The following is an 18,426-nucleotide window of genomic DNA, read 5'->3' as shown; positions in this document are numbered from 1 at the left end:
GAGTCTTCATACAACATTGTATACGCTAGCAGCGTTGACCGCCACACATGAAATTTCTCCCTCAGCCCTCCCTCTTCTTCCATACAAAACAACACAAACTTATATTTTTCCCTCTGGAAGTCAACTTGCCCGATATCCCCAAGACCATGACACAAAGTATGATGTCAACAAGAGTTGGAAGTGGGAAGGTTCTTCATCCCACTCCAGACCATCTCAACCAGAGTACCCAAAATGGTATTTTGGCCCACCAGGAACCTACCATTCCTCCCTTCTCTTTGATATCTGGAACCGATGGGGCAAAGGATATCCTGCCCTCAATCGCCAAATTATGCGGCACCATCGCAGATGATGTCCAGGACGCTTACCCTTGTACAGTAGTGCAGGAGGCCCTGGTAGCACTATCCGTCAAAACTCCGCGCATGTATGTGGCGCGGTATGTATATCGTCTGAGGGACGGTATTACTTTTGAGCAGTTCCGCGCTGCATGGGATGCCACCGTCAGAGCTCACACAATCATGCGCACGAGAGTCGTGCAACTCGGCTCACGGGGTGTGGTGCAGGTAGTTGTTCGTGAGGGCATTGAGTGCCAAAAGAGCAATAATCTCCAGCAATATCTCGCAGAGGACTGCCAGAAGGAGATGCCATTGGGGGCACCGTTAGCGCGAGCAGGTTTCATTCAGGATTTGGACCCAGCAAGTCCTGCTCATTTTGTCATTACACTTCACCATGCCTTGTATGACGACTGGTCATTAGCCTTGATCCTGAAACACATCGAGGCGGCTTACGCTGAACAACGAGTGCCCCATCAGCACTTTTCCCGGTTTACTGAATATTGTATGAATGCGTCCAACGAACAGTCCGAGAAATTCTGGCATAATGAGCTCACACGCATGAGTCCAACCTCGTTCCCAGCTGTGCCAGCTGACTCCTACACGCCAGCAGCAACCAAGTCATTCATCCTTGAAACGAACCTGGATAAATGTATGGATTTCGACAGTTTATCGACAACAGTCATGATGGCCTGGGCAATCCTCATCTCGCGTCATACGGCATCCGAAGAAGTCGTATTTGGTGTCACTGACACTGGACGACGCGCTGCAATGCCAGGAGTTGATTTGATGAGTGGTCCAACAATTGCCACGTTCCCCCTCCAAGTCTTGGTTCAAGACGACCAACCAATTGGCGAGACTTGGATACAACTGCACCATCGTCGGGGAGAGATGGTCCAGCATGAGCAATTCGGTCTCAACCAGATGCGCAAATTGTCTCCAGAAGCTGCGGCTCTGTGCAAATTCCAGAGTCTTATTGTCTTGCAACCGAAGAGACGTGATGATTATTCGCTGTTTAGCGAGGTCACCCAAACCCATGATCTTGAAAACCACGCTACGTTCGGGACATACCCCATTACACTCGTTGTCGAACCAGCAGGAAGCACAGTCAGCGTGCAGGCAGTCTACGACCATCACATCATCCCTGAAGTCCAGATGAAAAGAATACTTCAACAGCACTCACATATTATGAAGTGGATCAGCCGTGGGGAAAGTTCATGCGTTGCAGATATTGAGGGCTTGTGTCCAGAGGATCGAATGGATTTGCAAATGTGGAATAGTCTCAGGACTCCCGAAAATGTCCAATCTTGCGTTCATGATTTGATCTCAGAAATGTCCCGATCTCAACCGCACATCGCGGCTATCTGTGCCTGGAATGGAGAGCTCTCCTACGAGAGACTCGAAACTCTTTCGAGTGGATTTGCCGTGCAACTGTTGGAGGAAGGGCTCATTAGTCCGGACACGATTGTTCCTCTCTATTTTGAGAAATCTAAATGGACCGCCGTTGCCATTCTGGGTGTCATCAAAGCAGGTGGTGCATTTGCCTTGTTGGATCCTGCCACTCCGTTGAAACGATTACAGATTATCTGCGAGGATACCGGAGCACCGTTCGTGGTTTGCCCTCCAGAATTGGTGTCCAATGCAAAGGACCTCACAGGGAGCGTTGTCGTGATCGACACTGATGATACCCACGGCAATGGACTTGCGGCGTACGCTCTCAAGTATCGCCGGTCCAAGGTCAGGCCAACGAATATCCTCTATGTCGTTTATACTTCTGGGTCCACGGGCCAGCCAAAGGGAGTCGTAATCGAACACGGAGCGTTCTGTTCAAGTGCCTTGGCCTACATCAAGGTTGCCAAAATGGATAGGGAAACAAGGGCTTTGCAGTTCGCCTCATATTCATTTGATGTGAGCGTGACGGATCACCTGGCAACCTTGCTCGCCGGTGGCACTATCTGTATTCCTTCCCCTGATGACCGAATGAACGACATCATCAGTGTCGTTAGCAGATTCAACATCAACTACGCAGACTTTACGCCATCCTTCCTTCGTTGACTGCGACCTGAAGACATGCCAAGTCTGAGATCTATTGCTGTTGGTGGAGAGGCGCTGTCCCGAGCAGTAATCGACATCTGGGGCAACCACGTCCGGCTCATCAATATCTATGGACCAGCCGAGTGCTGTGTACTTACCACCATTCAGTCTCAGGTGACCTTGGATACAGATCCTTTGAACATTGGATTTGGTACAGGAGCCGTATGCTGGATAGCCGATAGCAAAAACCACAATCGGCTAGTACCCATCGGTGCCATCGGCGAGCTTTTAGTCGGAGGACCGATCGTGGGGCGTGGATATTTGAATGATCCTACGAAGACGGCAGCTGCCTTTGTTGACACTCCCGATTTTCTACATGAGATGCCGGCCTCATCACCCCACAATCGAGTCTACAAGACAGGCGATTTGGTACAATACGCGTCCGATGGGTCTATACGATTCATGGGTCGGAAGGATATGCAAGTGAAGCTTCGGGGCCAGAGAATTGAGCTTGGAGAGATTGAGCACTGTTTGAATCAGTGCTTAGAAGTTTCCAGTTTGGTGGTGGATGTGATCAAGCCCAGAAACAACAGTGCCTTGCTGGTCGCCTTTATTTTGCGAGGCCAAGCGGAGAAAACAGATCCAAAGAAGCTTCTTTGTGACCCCGAAGATGAGTTCCGGTCCAGCATTATTCAGGCAGAGGCACAGTTGCGAACCCAACTTCCTGGTTACATGGTCCCCAATCTGTTTTTCCAGCTCGAAACAATGCCCACCACTGCATCGGGGAAAATAGAGACCGAAAGCGATTGAGAGAGCATACATCATCCCTTCCTCTTGAAGATCTACAGAGATATGCAGCCGCAAAACAGGATAAAAGATATCCTTCGACCCCGCAGGAGGAAGTCGTTCATGGCTTAGTGACCCGTCTTCTTGGCCTAAAACCCGAGGTGGTCGGTATGGATGATACCATGTTCAGCTTGGGAGGAGACTCAATCACCGCTATGCGGCTTGCTGGCTTAGCCCTGGAGACGGGCAAGAAGCTGACCGTTGCTGATATATTTGCACACCCGAAACTTTGCGATATGGCGTTGGTGATGGAAGACTCCGACCCGGATTCTGCCCACAAACAATACAAGTCCTTCTCTCTCATCCAAACTCCAGACATCGAGCAAAATGACTGTGATTACATCAAACGCGAGGCGATAAATCAGTGCAATGCCCCAGCTGACTCCCTTGAAGACGTCTACCCCTGTACAGCTTTGCAGGAAGGTATGATGTTTCTTTCCATTGCCAACCCTGGTACCTACCAATGTCGCTATCTCTACACAATTCCGCCCGAGATGACAGAAGAGCAACTTCAGCAGGCCTGGAGACAGACCACGGAAGCAAACACCATACTCCGTACCCGCATCATCCAAGCCCGTTCTCGTTTGTATCAGGCAGTCATTAAGGATGACCATGTGGTGTGGGACAAGCCCGATAACCTGGATGATTACATTGCCACTGACATGAAGCGACATGTGGACGTCGGCGAACAGCTCGTCCGAATGGCAATTGCCCCGGCTACATCCGATCGACTTCGAGTTTGGGTCTTGTCATTGCATCACTCCCTGTGTGACGGATGGACGGTTCGTCAACTTCTGGAGCAGACTGCGGCGGCATACAGAGGGCAGAGCTTGGGAGCTCGTCCTTTCTGCTCATTTGTGGGGTACGTCATGAGAAAAGAAGGCGATGAAGCAAAGGCTTTTTGGCAGACCGAGCTCGAAAACCTCGATCCGCGCGCTGCAGCTTTCCCACCAGTTTCCTCGGCCCAATACTCCCCTACGGCGGGGGTTCCGTTGACATACCCTGTCATGGATCTGCCGGACAAACGCACCAGGCATACTTTGACAACAGTTATTCGTCTAGCTATCGCCAGCGTAATTTCACGACTCACCGGGTCTTCTGATGTTGTCGTTGGTGTCACAACATCAGGGCGTAGCGCTTCTCTCGGTGGGATTCTCTCCGTCACCGGTCCAACTTTATCGTCCTATCCCATGCGCCTCCAACTGCACCCGTCGCAGAGAGTTGAAGCGGCATTGGCACAGATTCAATCGACCTCCATCCGCGTGCTTGATTTTGAACATTTCGGTCTTCAGAATATCCGGAAAGTCAGCCCGGAAGCCGCTCGCGCCTGTCAGTTCCAGACCTATTTGAATATTTGGCCACTCGATGAATCCGAAGCTCCAGACCCGTTCGTCCAGCTGGACGATGCTGCCGGTCGTACAGAGTTTGGTGGGTTTGCCCTTGCTATGAGTTGCATGTTGGAGTCCCAGAATAGTGGCTTTACCGTGGTAGCAAACTATGACCCCGAAATTCTCTCAGAGGATCAATTGACAGGATTCCTCTCTCTAGTCGAGCAAGCAGTTCGTCAGATCTGGTCAGATGATTCCATTGCCCTCGGTCAAATTCAAGCAGAAGACTCGGAGACTGGGATTAAGGAGCCGTTACTCATAAGTTCCCAGCCATCTGATGAGATGGCCTGGCAAAAGCCAAGCTTTGATCAGGTCACACAAGTTGCTAAGCGGCTTCCATCGACTCCGGTCGAGATTCAGATTCACAAACTCTGCGCTCGAGTTTTGAACCTCAATTTAGATCAAATTGGCATGGATGACAGCTTCTTCCAACTTGGTGGGGACTCCATCGGTGCAATGAGATTGGTATCGTGTGCTCGAACAGATGGTCTCTCTCTGACAGTCGCCAAGGTTTTCAAAAACCCTGTGCTAAGCTCCTTGGCCCTCTCTAGCGAACCATACGAAGGGGTAACAAATTCGAGCGTTCCTCGCTTGGATGACTCAAGACATCACTTAGAGACCCAAGCTATTTTGCAGGAATTAGATCTCGAAAATGCGCCCTTCAACCGAGATGATATCGTGGATATTGCTCCAACGATTGAGGTCCAGGCAGACCTAGCAGGACGACCTCATGTATATTGGCTCTTGGAGATCAAGGGTGTGCTGGATACTACACAGTTGAATCGTGCTTGTGCCGCGTGGACCCAAAAACACAGTATCCTCCGAACCGCCTTCCTCAGTCATCAGAAGCAGTTGGTTCAGGTCGTTCTGCGAGAACATACTCCGATTCCGATCCAAAATGTCACCGAAAACGATCCCATGGAAATTGCGATGGCCTGGTCTCAGGAAGACTCTTCAAAAACCCAGACAGTTCTTGGCATTCCCCCTCTTTTGTTGGCGCTAGTGCAGCAGAGTCCATCAAATTCTGTATTAGTGGTGAGACTCTCCCACGCACAGTACGATGGCTTATGCATACAAAGATTGCTGGAGGATCTTCTCGAGTTATACCATGGCAAGGAGGTCTCGGCATCGGCAGACTTCACAAAGTATGTGCGCCACTGCCGTGACCATGAGTCCGAGGCGTTTGATTTCTGGAAAAGTCTTCTCATGGGCGCCGAAATGACACCACCCATGCTCCCTAAGAAACTCTCTCTCACCGGCGAGACATCTATCATCGAATCTGTACAGCAGGTACCTCTCATGGCCTTGCCCCCTGGAATTACAATGGCAACAGTTGTCAAAGCAGCCTGGGCCATGGTGCAGTTCCAGTTCCATCAGACCAATGATGTCGTTTTCGGCCAGCTCGTCGTGAGCCGAAACACGGGCGTTGAGGAGTTAGACCAAGTGATTGGGCCCTGTATCAACCGCATTCCCGTCCGTGTCCAGAAGGTAGCGGCGGAGTCGATCCTCCAATTCCTGCAGCGAATTCAGCAGCAACACGCAAACTCGCTACAGTTCGATACTCCAGGTCTCAAGGCCATAGCCAAGGGCTGTACCGATAGCTGGTCCCCGGACACTATGTTTGGATCGTTCATTAATCACATACCTAAAGACTCTGCCGATGATGAGTTTGTATCTGAAGGCTTAACTTGCAGGCTAGATGCCTGGACCAAGAACGCACCACCTCCAAATATCAGGTTGACCTCGACCGAGGGAGAAATGCTGAAGATCAGGATCAACGCTTCCAGTGAAATCTCGACTAAGGCTCATCTGGATGAGCTCAATGCTAAGGTTTGTAAGACAATCTTAGAATTGTTACAAGATGCTCACAGCCCCTCTGTTGTCATCTGATCTTTTGATTATTTATTTGGTTTCTTCCGACCCTTTACTCTTTGTACATGTGGCCTTCCTTAATTTCCGCCCCATTTTGCATACAGTATCTAGATTTGAAACTTCATTTGATGTTCAGCAATTTCGATTTTTAGTTTGATATTTAAGAGCAATATAGCAGATATTGACGACGCCGATATATCATCGTGGTGAAGATAACCAGACAGAAGCTTAGTTCATAAAGGATCGGTGTTTAGCGATTGTGTAGCGCATGTGGATACTGGTTAGTATTCTTTTATAGAAGCCGTGCAAGTGAAATGAGACCTAACTAACTTATGGCAAACTGCAGTAAGACTTTCATAGATTCTCTCGAACAAGCGTATCAGCCAATTGAGACTTGTATTGTTTAACGACGAAGATAATTTAGCTGAAGAAGCCGAGGCCATTGTAGAAATACATATTGACTTATCACGCTGGGTCTGATTTACACTATGTAACCATCTCATGATAAACCCAAACGAGGCAACTTATTTATCTGCTCTTGGGAACTATTTGTGCAGTGCATAAAAGGATTCAATTGATACTACATGGTATGTATGCAGCTATATGTACCGGATTTTAGCCTACTGTGTGAAGGGTCCCGCAGCCACAACAAGTAGTACAGCTAGTGCGCCCACACAGACTGGCATCGCGTCCAACTGCAACGAATATCACACGGTTGCTTCTGGGGACTCGTGCGCGACGGTTGAGAGTGAGTACGGAGTCACTTTTGCGCAGCTGTACGGGTGGAATCCGGCGATCGGGCCAGACTGTCAGTATTTGGATGTTGGCTATGCCATTTGCGTTTGTGTTTCATAAACACAAAAGCCGTGGGAGCGGGAAAAGAACATGCCAGTAGCTGTAAAGAGAAGAGTCCACATTATTGGCTATATACATTGTATTCTCCTAAGGACAACCTCGTCGTCTACAGGTTGGGATGACTACTTTTCCCCCCCCCCCCTTCAAGAATGAAAACAAATAGCCGGTGGCCGTCGATACTCAAGGCCCCAATCCGACCCATTGCGCATCGTAGTGGAGGCTACAATTTGCGCTCGATCATAGCGAACCTTCATCCAGCCCACATCTTGCCGCGTACAGCCGTACAATGGCTCGTACCCATCATCATCTTCTTCCCATTCAACAATCTCCGGCACCCACCGCCTATTGATCATCACCACAAACCCAGTCGTATTTAACTCATCCAATTCCTTCTCCGGAATCTCTAACACAGACTGTACCGCTTCCTCGTCAACCAAGATACAAAGCCGATATCGGGCTCCATACGCCCATTCTGCGCGCTCATACGTCACCCCTTGCTCCGTCTCACAGGCCGTCATCGCCCACTCCTTAAAAGCGTCTCATATCTGAGCGGGTGTCGCTCCGTCAAACCGACTCTTGTCATCCATCACCGTAGGCCGGAACGAATCCCACATGTCGAGACCTTCGTAGTATTCTAGTGTCTGGCGGACCTGGCCCAGGAACCGGCGGAGGAACTCTTCCCAGTCCGACTCGCTTTTGTAAGTGGTTCGGTAGATCACGATACCCCAGTACCGGAACCTGTCGTCTCGCATATTTATCTCAATGACGTCGGCTTCGTTGAAGGTGACTGGGTACCCTAGGGTTCTTTTGGAATCTTTGATGACCATAGTTGGTGATGTGGACGAAAATGACCGAAGGGGTAATTGAACTTGAAGCGGAAGATTTTGCTGGAGCCTTCTTTTAATGCCGGGTCGTGCTGCTGTGTTGTGCCGTGATGCGAGAATGGGATATCCGGTGGTAGATAAAGGTAAAGAGGCGATGCTTGAGAGGCTCCTCGGGGCGCTAGATTGATATGTTGGGCTTTTCAGGAGGCTTCTGACCCGGGCGGAGATTAATGACGACATTGCATGATTTTCATAAGTAATGTGAAGAATTAATTAAGATGTAGAAACCGGGAAAATTGCGGTTAAGATTTAGATTGTTATACTTAACTAGTTAACTAGTTAGCGCCACGTGTTGGCCTTACTGCCTTGCTGCCTATTTGACTTTGATCTGCGGAACAAAGATTCGAACCCACCTGAATATTCTTCACCCGAATATTTAGCCCCTAACAGTCATCGGCCAGCCATACCATCCTTAACTCTGACCACCTCACCAGTATAATTGCAGCCAATAACACTATAGAGAGCGTTCTCAAATGTCCCTAATTCCTGATGTGAATACCAAAGCACACATCACGTTGAAACTGGGAGGAAATGCAAGTTATATTGATTCTAACAAAATTGCTTTCAATTGTGCATGCTCCATGGACACTTTGTTGCGGCCTGGACAGGCTAGTCAGTGTTTTCCATTCTATAATACACCATTGTAACTAAGCCCACATATTGAGGTCTTAAGCCAAACAATCAAGGAGCTTGTCCTGACATTATGTCAATGTAACACCTACCTGGGTAAGCAAAAGCTTCCTAGACACAAGGTGGGGCAATTGACTAGACACGTCGGCCTTTGGGTCTCATGGGAGACAGATGGCTAGCTAGCAAAGCATAATTGTTGAGAGCAAGAGAAGAGAGAAGAAGGATTGATTCTCTACAAACAAACAGAAACTAGCTAACTATAGTTAAATACTAAGTAGAAGCCTGACAAACCAGGCACTTAGACATCAAGGTAGATAACTACTCTGTCTCAACAATAATAATCTCGTTGAATTGTTGGCCTTTGTTGCAGATGAACATCTTTACCAACGGCGGTTTAGAAGTCACAACACTCTGCCCGGTATACCCCAGAGTAACCAATGGACGGTCCACAGTCCTGACACTCCGATACATGAGATCCCGTAATCCTAAGGCGACCTCGACACTCCCTCAGTAGATGGTGGCTCATTTGCACTATACTTCCTTTAGCTATCCGCTATCATGTTTGGCGATATCTGTTTCCAGAAAAATCGTAGCAGCAGACTTACCCGTTGTGCAATACAGTTCCCTTGTCCCTCACAGCACCGGAATGTGCCGCCGTTAACGCAGAATTGTCCCCTCATGGAGCACCCAGCTCTCGCTTCCAGATTTGGATCGGCTTCGGCCATTGCGTAGGCAGCAAGTGCAAACAGGACAATAAAAAATTTCATTGTTGAGGAGTTATTTTGTAAAGATTGTTCAAATTTTCTTTGTGAGGTTTGAAGAGATAATGTAGAAGGGAAATTCGAATGTACTGTTGAGGAATTGGTTTCATCACTCCAATGGGCGTCGAGCCTTATATAGGGTCGATGATATCTTGATTATTTCCTTAATGCGAGCCATAGCTTGCGGATCCCAAGGGTTGGACGCCTAATATTACGGCAGTGCATAGCCGCCAGTGTGTCATATCGTATTTTGCCAGCAGAATATTTCATAAAATTAGGATATGTGTATTTTATTGGCTATAGAAATTGATAGAAATTAATATTGTAGAAAGTGACACTATGGAAAAAAAAAATATGGCGCACAGGGCACTATGCACTGCTGTACCTAATATCTCAAAACATTGCCTTACTAGTTCGCAATTTGAGGTTACATTGCAGGAATTGGATCAGTTGGCACTGTATTCCTTCGAGCTAAAAAGGAAATAGCTCCGAAATTGCAGGTCTGCTCAAACAGCAGAATCTCTGTAGATCAACCTTGGCGTCTTGGAATACGAGTGAGCATTCGTGAGGATTATCCCTGCATGATGGAGATCATGCACATAAGCCTATACGAGCCATGTGGGTGGAGCCCCTAATAATTGATAGTTTTCGGGACGGACCTATCCGTGCACGGATGGGGTGACCTCCACCGCCTACATATCAACTAGATAAGCGGAGGTTTAGGAAAGCGAGGGTAGTAGGTATATTCTCTACGTTTCAGTTGCCTCCGTTCTACTTCCTATCTAGCCAATTCACTTATTACTATTATACGCGTCTTCTAGAGGGTGGTCAACATTATACTTGATAGGAAAAGAGCCTGATCGTTAGACAGTATAGTTTTGAAGAAATAAGGCATTTGTAACCATATTAAGGATATTATAGTTTTGTAAGAATAGCTAGGAGTAACACAATGTCATAGAAAAGAGGACAATACAACGTTGACAGACGAAACGGCCCCGAAAGTCTCAGCCTGATTATGTATTGACCAATCGAACTTTCTCTATGAGTACGTATTGGGCGAGAACACTATGATTGGTTGTATCGTTTGGATCCCTTACTCATGGGTAGGAGCTTGCGTAGAGCACTGTTATTTGGCATTGCAATGGTAAAATGAAAAATGGGGCTTTGTCAAGACCTTAGGAAAGAAGGGTTCACATATGGGTGTGAGAAGCCTGGCAACATCAGTCGGAATTTTAGAAGCTTAGGGACAGCAGCCAGGCTTTATTTTTTTAATTTTCACATAGGTCTATTGTTCATTTTGTTTGCTTTTGCAAAGAACCCAGCCAGGCGACCCACTTTCGGCTTCCATCCAGCATTCCGGTTGAAAGTTCACCTGGAGGGGTCTATCTGCAAGTCTATGATTTCAATACCACCTCACTTGGGCCTTCTCGGGGTCTGGGAAAGCGCTGACTGTGAGATCAGAAGGTTGAATATCCCCCATACGCCCTTGATCCCTTTGAGAGCGAAAAGGCATAGAACCTATAAAGCCACCAGGATATCCCACTTATTAATTGTAGTCTCACTATCGCAGAGAAAGTTTCTTTTTGCTCTACATAGCCATATTTTCATATTTCCAAGTTTTTACCTTCCCAATTACACAATGAAGCTCTCCATTGCCATCCTTACTGCCTTCCTTGGCTTTTCCATGGCGGTTGCCGTGCCTAATACTAAGGATGTCTCTGAGCAAGCTGTTCCCAACAGCAAACTTTCCCTTGTTACGAGAGATGTCTCTTGTCCTTCGAATAAGCCACAAAACTGCTGCCCTGTGAGTTGGGACATACATTGAATTGCATTTCCGTTCCACTAACAAGGTTCTCAATATAGTGTTCCGGCGGCCGCGGAACTTGCATCAACTACCGTTGCGTTTGCCAAGGCTGTTAGTAAACAGGTACTAGTGACCACTGAGACACTTTTTAAGAAAGAAAAGGCAGCCGGGTATGCTGAGTTTCGAGAGTAAACCTCAGATTGTTATTTCCTATGCTTCGTTTCTATTTGGTGATTGTGGCAAATCCATGTTCCTAGTGTCTTACCTAAAGGTCTCTAAGATAAGGTGGAATCAATTCAATAGCACTATAATATGCTCAATGTGGTTACAAATGCCTCGTTTCTTTAAACCTATGCTATCTAACGATCAGGCTCTTTTCCTATCAAGAAGGCCACGTCAGTGCTTTGGGGTTGTGCAGGATATTTATGTGCAAAACAGTGGTGTTCGGGGCAGTCAGGCGAAGGGGCTGAAGAGTAGGGCGGCAAGTGGGCTTTCCCAGGCGAATTGAAAAAAAAAAAAAAAAAATGGACATGGACATGGACATGGACATACAACAGCCAAAAGTATGGACGACCTCACCTAGCGCCCATCGTTCCGTGCTGGGCGAGTCGCCGCTTTATCCAGGCGTCCTTCAGGCAGCTTCAGGGGGCTTCAGGCGGCTTCAAGCGGCGGTTTACCTACCGTTCTCGCGAGAAGTAAGGGGACTACTAGCGTGCAATTTGCATCTTTAATAAGTTAATAATACTTTATCTTCGGGCGGCCACTTTTCTAGGTATCTTCTTCTTGTGTGCACACAAGAATTTTATGCACCGAGCCTGAAATCCAACACTAGTTAGTTAACTAGCCTAACTAAGTGAATTGACCAAATGTAGTAACACACCAAGTTGATATTCTTTGCCCAATCAAATAGGATATGTTTTAATGAAACATATATCGCCAGAGGTACGGATATAGTATGGGTATAGACCCAGCCAGCCAGTGATTTCGCCTGATGGACGAAGTATCGTCACACGTTGATGGCAAAAATCTTCCTCATTCGGGGAGAGAAGCGTGTAGCTAGTCAACTCTAAATTCTTCGTCGAACTTTATAATCGCCCAGTCTAACCGGCTGAGAAGTCGATCTCTGAATTGCCTAACTTGACCGATCCTAGTATGTCCCAAAATCTTGTCTTCTCTTAGAGAGTCGCGTCGAATGTTTGATTGTGCGCTGCTCGAGGACCTGAAAGTGCGGTGGACATATCATCAATATCCACTTTGGAAGAGAGCATGGCATGACCGACCGTAATCCCAAAGGCAGCAGACTCCTGCGGTATTCGAAGAAGACCACTAGCTGTAACCAGTCTACACATCTGTAGGGAGGGTCCGACATAGCCATATGTTAGTAGCGTGATTTGGCTGCCACGAGGGAGTATTCCGCACACATAAACGTTCCAAACAGGATCTTTGTCAGATAGATCGCGAATTTCCGCTCTATTAGAAATCGACACAAAGCCAGAAACGGAGCCCATTTGCTGTTGTTAGATATTTTCTTCATCGCCTCCTCTCTGTTCAGGTGGGTTTAGACTTCTCGGGGAAGCTGTAGTGATGAGCAATTGCAACCACGCCCACTGTTCGATTGCCTATTTGTCAAGTTGTTTGCTTTCGAGTTGACTTACTTGTTCCGAGGGACAAGTGACAATAAGCAATGGAAATAAGGATTTTGTTTGGTTGCCTTCTCTCCACACAAGAATAGACCGTAAGCCGAAGTAGGATCCGTTCCTCCGTACGGGTTAATAAGGTCTACAACGTACACCTCCACTTTGGAACAGAGAATGTCTGCCATAAGCCTATCATAGGGGAAAATAGTCTCATAGCATACCATTTCAATGACTCGATACTCGCAGAGCGCCCCGGGTAAAATCAAGGGCCGGTTGCGACCTGATACAATTGGCTTGTAGCGCTGCGTCACAGGACATCCATGGATGGATTTAAATGGGTGACTGGGTCCTGTGTACGGATTCTAGGTCTTGGATCGCTTTGACTTTGTGTGCGCGAAGCTACAGAAGTTGTACTGTCAGTGGACTTCTTGCAATACATTATGCTCTTCTTATATTGTTGTTCGACCTACCCTTCTGCCTGCCGTTATCCGGCTGTCCCGATCTGGCGACCGCTCTCACCGTTCCTTCGCTCTCCTAGCTCGACCGTGTATTATTTGCGGACTCTCGTTCTGCCCATCGCTCAGAGGTTGCTGACACATTCTTATAGTCAATAATATGTCGATGTTTTATTCTCGAAAGTAACTTGCCCACTTTGATTTCGCGCAAAATAGAATTCAATTCCAAGCTAGAATAGGGTATAACCTCCTTACCCATATTGTTAGCCTGACACGGCTTAAAAAGAAGAGGGTTTGCGGAGATCCTTTGGAGTTCTGGGATCAGGTAACAAAAAAGAAGAGTGCTTTGGCTATTAGTAAAATTTTCGGGGTTTGAGGGGGAAGGCCGCAGGGGAACTGGAGGCAGTGCAGTGAGGCTGAGTAGCGATGCAAGCCCCTAACCGTGCCAAGCGCCCAACACACCGCCGGTAGGTGTATTGGGCGCTTGGCACGGTTACAGGTTCTTCCCCTCATCTCCATTCGAAAGGTCTTGGGTGGACAACTTTTGACATGGATCCTAGTTCGGGGCCGGTTGTTTCTACTGATAGCGAAATTTGGTCCTTGGAGACTAACGCGGCGTATGAGGAACTTATGTCAAAAGTGTTTACACAGAGAACGTCTACAAGTCAGGAATTCTCCCGACCGTACATGGCGCGATACCTGAGAAAATCGGTAAACAAGAACGAATGCGCATGTCCAGTGACAGGGCGGCAAACAATTCACTGAGAAAGACAACAGCCGATGATGTTGATATCATTGTATCTGGACTCGAAACGGGCGAAACGCTCGATTCTTTGATAAGTGACGCCACCCGGTTGTTGAGCCTGAAAAATCAGCACGAGGGAAATCTCAATCAAGCAGCCCTCACGCTTTGGAAATTTCAGTCCAACTATGGACAATCGCGAGATCGGAATCCAAGTCGATGATGAAATTCGTCGGATCTGGCAACAAAGGAACCCATATGCAGGATTTTGGCATGAACCGAAGTTCGGTCTTCGGCAACAGTTGAAGCTATGGTTTCCTCGGCATGGCAATACCTATCAGGGTTTTGTACTCGACAAATATTTTCGGCTGTACGATATCTAGAAAGTCTCGAAAATTGCAGTCAGTCATATGGGCAAATAATCTTTGCGACCATCTTCGCGTTCAGGACCCGGCGGGTAATGGTGATCTTTTCTGAGTACGGATTTTTCACATCGAAAGCTTATCGATTATCATTTTCAGCGTTCGCCAACAATTTTTCCGGAAGGGCTTCTTGATGAAACACTAAGGACTCTTAATATTCTTTTACCCGTTGATCATGGGCCAACACAAGATTGGTACCGAATAATAGTGAGAGTGAATTATCTCGATGAAATTGCCAGCATATTTGGGACCAAAGTTCACTCACAGGGCCGTAATATCAAGGAACTGTGGCTGCATGGGGTCCTACCACGTTCAAAGTCCCGGAAAAGCGCAGCCGAATCTAGACCTCGACACGGCCCACGTTTGGGCGGCCCAGATACGCTGTAATTAAAGGTAATTATATTGTATTTAGTAGAGATATATACTTAAACTTCTTTATTATCTGTAAATTACACTGTATTTGGGCCGATCGTGGGCCGCCTCTGATGGGCAGCCAGCCCAATCCGTGGGCCGAGTTGAGGTCTAGCCGAGTCCGATAAGCTTCATTAAATCATAGTAATTAGCTCGAACGCCATTCCCAGAAACGTTACTTGCATGCTCCAAATGCGGTCTATGTGAGCCACAAACACCAATAGGGACGCGGATTGGACAAAGAGCGCAAAGTTAGAGTCGTTTCCGGTATCAGTCTTCACCGAATAGCACTGACAGCATTCATCCAATAACACTAAAGTACAGCGAGCCAATCATCGCGATTTTGGTCAAATTTCGCCAAAATTTTGTACAGGCTTTTGGCACAGTGTCACGAATCGTAACGTGCAGGATGTTTCCCCTTCCTCTCACTTCACTTCGTTCGTGGGCATGAGAGTGAGGATTGGCGCGAAAATCTGCTCTGTCTCGCCGCGTTATTGCCACTGTTAAGAGTCTGCGATGCCGACTACTAATTGAAGTAGGTCTGGGAATAGTCACCCCTTCCACTCCGTTTCCTCTTCTCCCACGACCATGGAGCGGCGACAACCGTGGTAGACATCAAGTCATTCTCGAAATCGCCTTGACCAGTACACATTGAGAAGCACTTTTCTTACTCCACTGCCAAGGCCTTGGCGTAGATCATCCATTGTTTGCCCGCTCAATGGATGATCTACGCCAAGGCCTTGGCAGTGAGGCTGAGAAAGAGTTTCTCAGTGTGTACTGGTCAAGGCGATTTTGAGAATGCCTGTATGGTGAACTACTTGGTAAGCTCCTAACTAGTAGCAAACTATCGGTACAGAGTTAGAAGATCTGAATATGTTCGCATGAATTAAGGTGAAGCACGAGATGTAGCATATCCGCAAAGGGAACTATATCCATCAATCAAAAGCGGCGTTAGATAACCATTGTTCTAGCGTCATTGATCATAGATTACACCTGACTTCTGGCACTGAGTTTTGGTTTGATTATTGAATTATGCAGATCAGCACTTTCTGGCTTCAATCCCCAGGTGCAGAGTTGAACTTTCGGAATCTAGGCCATATATATGCGATTCAGGCATAATCTGATTGGTTCAAGTTGCATGACCTGTCCGCCTGCTAATTATGTTATCTCGCTTTCACTATGTCACTAACAATGCTGCGCCAGGCTAGTCGATGGTGGTAGAGTGCTTTGGAACGCCCTCGGCCCTGTCCGTCAAGGGGCTACTCAGATTGATTACTTGGATAGAAGTTAACTTGTTGCTTGATTGTACCATAGTTTGAACTCTGTTAAAATAGTCGCCTGATCGTTTCCACATTCCAGAAGTATAGTCCGGTTAAGACGAAACTGGAACATGTCTGTCAAATACTGAATATCTAAGGACAAACCATGATGGGCTCGACCGATCCTATAGAACTTCTAGGCCACTCTGAAGATAGGTCGTGACGTGTGATTGATAGTTCTAGACCTCTCAGTATGTCATACCGACAAGGTTTGAAAGGTGTTGAGCCGTATGTGTCCAAAGACGCCGTCACTGAAGTCCTTTGCCTGAACGCTGGTCATACCTATAAAAGCTGGTCCAATTCCTATGTTTAAGCCCTACACTGTTCTCTACGAGATTAAATTCCTCCATTGATAAGAATTTGAATCATCTCGATTATTGTTGTAATTTGAAACCGAAATGCCTGTTGACGACTACGGTGTTTGGAAGGGGTTACCCGTTCATTACGAGGTTGAGGACCGTTACGAAGACCCACGTTCTCCACATCTATCTCTATATTACCATGATAATCCTGAAACGGAGCCACAATTTGACCTCAAGTATCGTCAGAAACATAAAAACAAACCTTCGAATAAACACAAACCGAGGGAAATTCCCGGGCTCTTTCGTGCAGCGATCAACATCAAGTCTATTGATCGGGACAACTCTCGACTTGCTTATTGGGTGAATTATAATCTCAGCGAGCATCCAATGGTTCAAAATCTAGCTAAATTGGATTTCGGGTTCCATGATCTCGAGGAGCTTGAAGACCAAGGCTTGGACTATATTCGATCTGGCCTATTTGATACCAAAAAAGGTCGTCTTCTTCGCCATGACATCGAAGGCCCAAACAATGATATGATTGACGTCTTGGTGCCTGAAGTACAGGAATCAATCGACAAACAAGCGGAGATATACGTTTTCGGTTCCTGTTTCAACACTAGAAATGGAGTTCACAATGTGCACATGAACCAGGGCAACATAAAGAAATTCCTTGACGATGATGGAACTTTTCAGGACGGAGGTCTTATCATCCATTACAAGGAGACTGGTCAATGGACCGGGATTTTTCTCGCGTTTGCATCACAAGCCGTGCACACAAACGGTGAAGGTCATGCTATATCGTCTTTGACTTGGGGTCAATTCCTTCCCACAGAATTAATTGAGAATTCAGTGGCTATCAAGGAAGCAGTGGTGAAAAAGCGAAAATCAGTCACTCTTACGAACCTGACAAACCACCGGGTATCTTTGGCATCGTGGAAACTCCATAACTCAGCTGGTCAAGCCCAAGAACTTCCTGGTGATGCAGTTTTGAAATCCATGTCTACTGGAGGCTTTGAAGTGCCGAACCTCCAGCTTTCGAGCAATGGTGACATTATTACTCTTGTTAATGAAGACGGGCTGAAGGTTGATGGGGTGAGTTATAACTCTCAGCAGGGAAATATGGAAGGCCGACCAATCGTTTTTGCGCATTAGCCTTAGTCAACATGAAAAGGTAACTAAGCCAAGCGAGCAAGATAGGAGATATGCAGCCTTAAAAAAAAATAAGCCAAAAGAGCGAAAATGAGAGGGAAAAAAGAGCAACCACTGCGCCAGGAAGTTTTTTGTGGACTTATCATTATATGCACTTAAAATAGTCAATTTCTGCGTTCGCTGTATTTGTGTCAAATTGATTCAAACACTTGGAAGTAAGGGAAAATACTATCCCAAATATTGTTGATGCCTACTTTCCGTCAAAAGGCCAAGTAGGAAGATCTCACGGAGTTAATATTAACATATTCAACTAACTAGTGAGTGGTCAATGTTATGGGACGACCAGAGATGGATCTTCTTACCGAGAAAAAGTCTACAAGCACCCACACGGCTGCCTTACTGGTTCTCGCATGTGAGCATTGCTGCCCTGAGCTCGCGCGACTGGGGTGGGGAGCAGGTTAGGGGGTGACGGTAAGACTGGGAATTGGTTGCACAGGAAATTAAGATCCAATGAAGGGAACAGCATCGATGACTATTATTAATACAAAACAAAACATACAATCAGCCAAAAGTATAGCCGACCTCG

At 47.0% G+C, this 18,426-nt stretch overlaps 6 protein-coding genes across 6 annotated transcripts; 3 read left to right on the top strand and 3 right to left on the bottom strand.

The window, feature by feature from the left end:
- Nucleotides 1-47: 47 nt before the first annotated feature.
- On the top strand, nt 48-6,487 carry N7471_011314 (uncharacterized protein; the record flags this gene model as incomplete). Its single annotated transcript, XM_057284033.1, has 3 exons — nt 48-2,379; nt 2,434-3,109; nt 3,157-6,487. The coding sequence occupies 3 exons, from the start codon at nt 48-50 to the stop codon at nt 6,485-6,487; spliced, it is 6,339 nt and encodes a 2,112-aa protein (XP_057130299.1).
- Nucleotides 6,488-7,467: 980 nt separating this feature from the next.
- On the bottom strand, nt 7,468-7,842 carry N7471_011313 (uncharacterized protein; the record flags this gene model as incomplete). The annotated part of the gene is made up of 1 exon (XM_057284032.1): nt 7,468-7,842. The coding sequence occupies one exon, from the start codon at nt 7,840-7,842 to the stop codon at nt 7,468-7,470; it is 375 nt and encodes a 124-aa protein (XP_057130298.1).
- Nucleotides 7,843-7,863: 21 nt separating this feature from the next.
- On the bottom strand, nt 7,864-8,151 carry N7471_011312 (uncharacterized protein; the record flags this gene model as incomplete). The annotated part of the gene is made up of 1 exon (XM_057284031.1): nt 7,864-8,151. The coding sequence occupies one exon, from the start codon at nt 8,149-8,151 to the stop codon at nt 7,864-7,866; it is 288 nt and encodes a 95-aa protein (XP_057130297.1).
- A 1,229-nt stretch (nt 8,152-9,380) lies between these two features.
- N7471_011311 (uncharacterized protein) lies at nt 9,381-9,689 on the bottom strand (the record flags this gene model as incomplete). The annotated part of the gene is made up of 2 exons (XM_057284030.1): nt 9,444-9,689; nt 9,381-9,410 (listed from the first exon to the last, which is right to left on the bottom strand). Exons 1-2 carry the CDS (start codon nt 9,603-9,605, stop codon nt 9,381-9,383), a joined length of 192 nt encoding a protein of 63 aa, XP_057130296.1. The 5' UTR covers nt 9,606-9,689.
- Nucleotides 9,690-11,174: 1,485 nt separating this feature from the next.
- Nucleotides 11,175-11,704, top strand: N7471_011310 (uncharacterized protein). The gene is made up of 2 exons (XM_057284029.1): nt 11,175-11,403; nt 11,463-11,704. Exons 1-2 carry the CDS (start codon nt 11,312-11,314, stop codon nt 11,593-11,595), a joined length of 225 nt encoding a protein of 74 aa, XP_057130295.1. The 5' UTR covers nt 11,175-11,311; the 3' UTR covers nt 11,596-11,704.
- A 5,083-nt stretch (nt 11,705-16,787) lies between these two features.
- N7471_011309 (uncharacterized protein) lies at nt 16,788-17,843 on the top strand (the record flags this gene model as incomplete). The annotated part of the gene is made up of 1 exon (XM_057284028.1): nt 16,788-17,843. One exon carries the CDS (start codon nt 16,788-16,790, stop codon nt 17,841-17,843), a length of 1,056 nt encoding a protein of 351 aa, XP_057130294.1.
- Between the last annotated feature and the right edge of the window lie 583 nt (nt 17,844-18,426).

Source organism: Penicillium samsonianum (assembly GCF_028829775.1).
Source record: "Penicillium samsonianum strain IBT 33392 chromosome Unknown utg000007l_segment0_segment0, whole genome shotgun sequence".
In the NCBI taxonomy this organism is placed as follows: Eukaryota; Fungi; Ascomycota; class Eurotiomycetes; order Eurotiales; family Aspergillaceae; genus Penicillium; species Penicillium samsonianum.
Note: the sequence above shows the minus strand (reverse complement) of the source record. Positions and strands in the feature narration are given on the sequence as shown.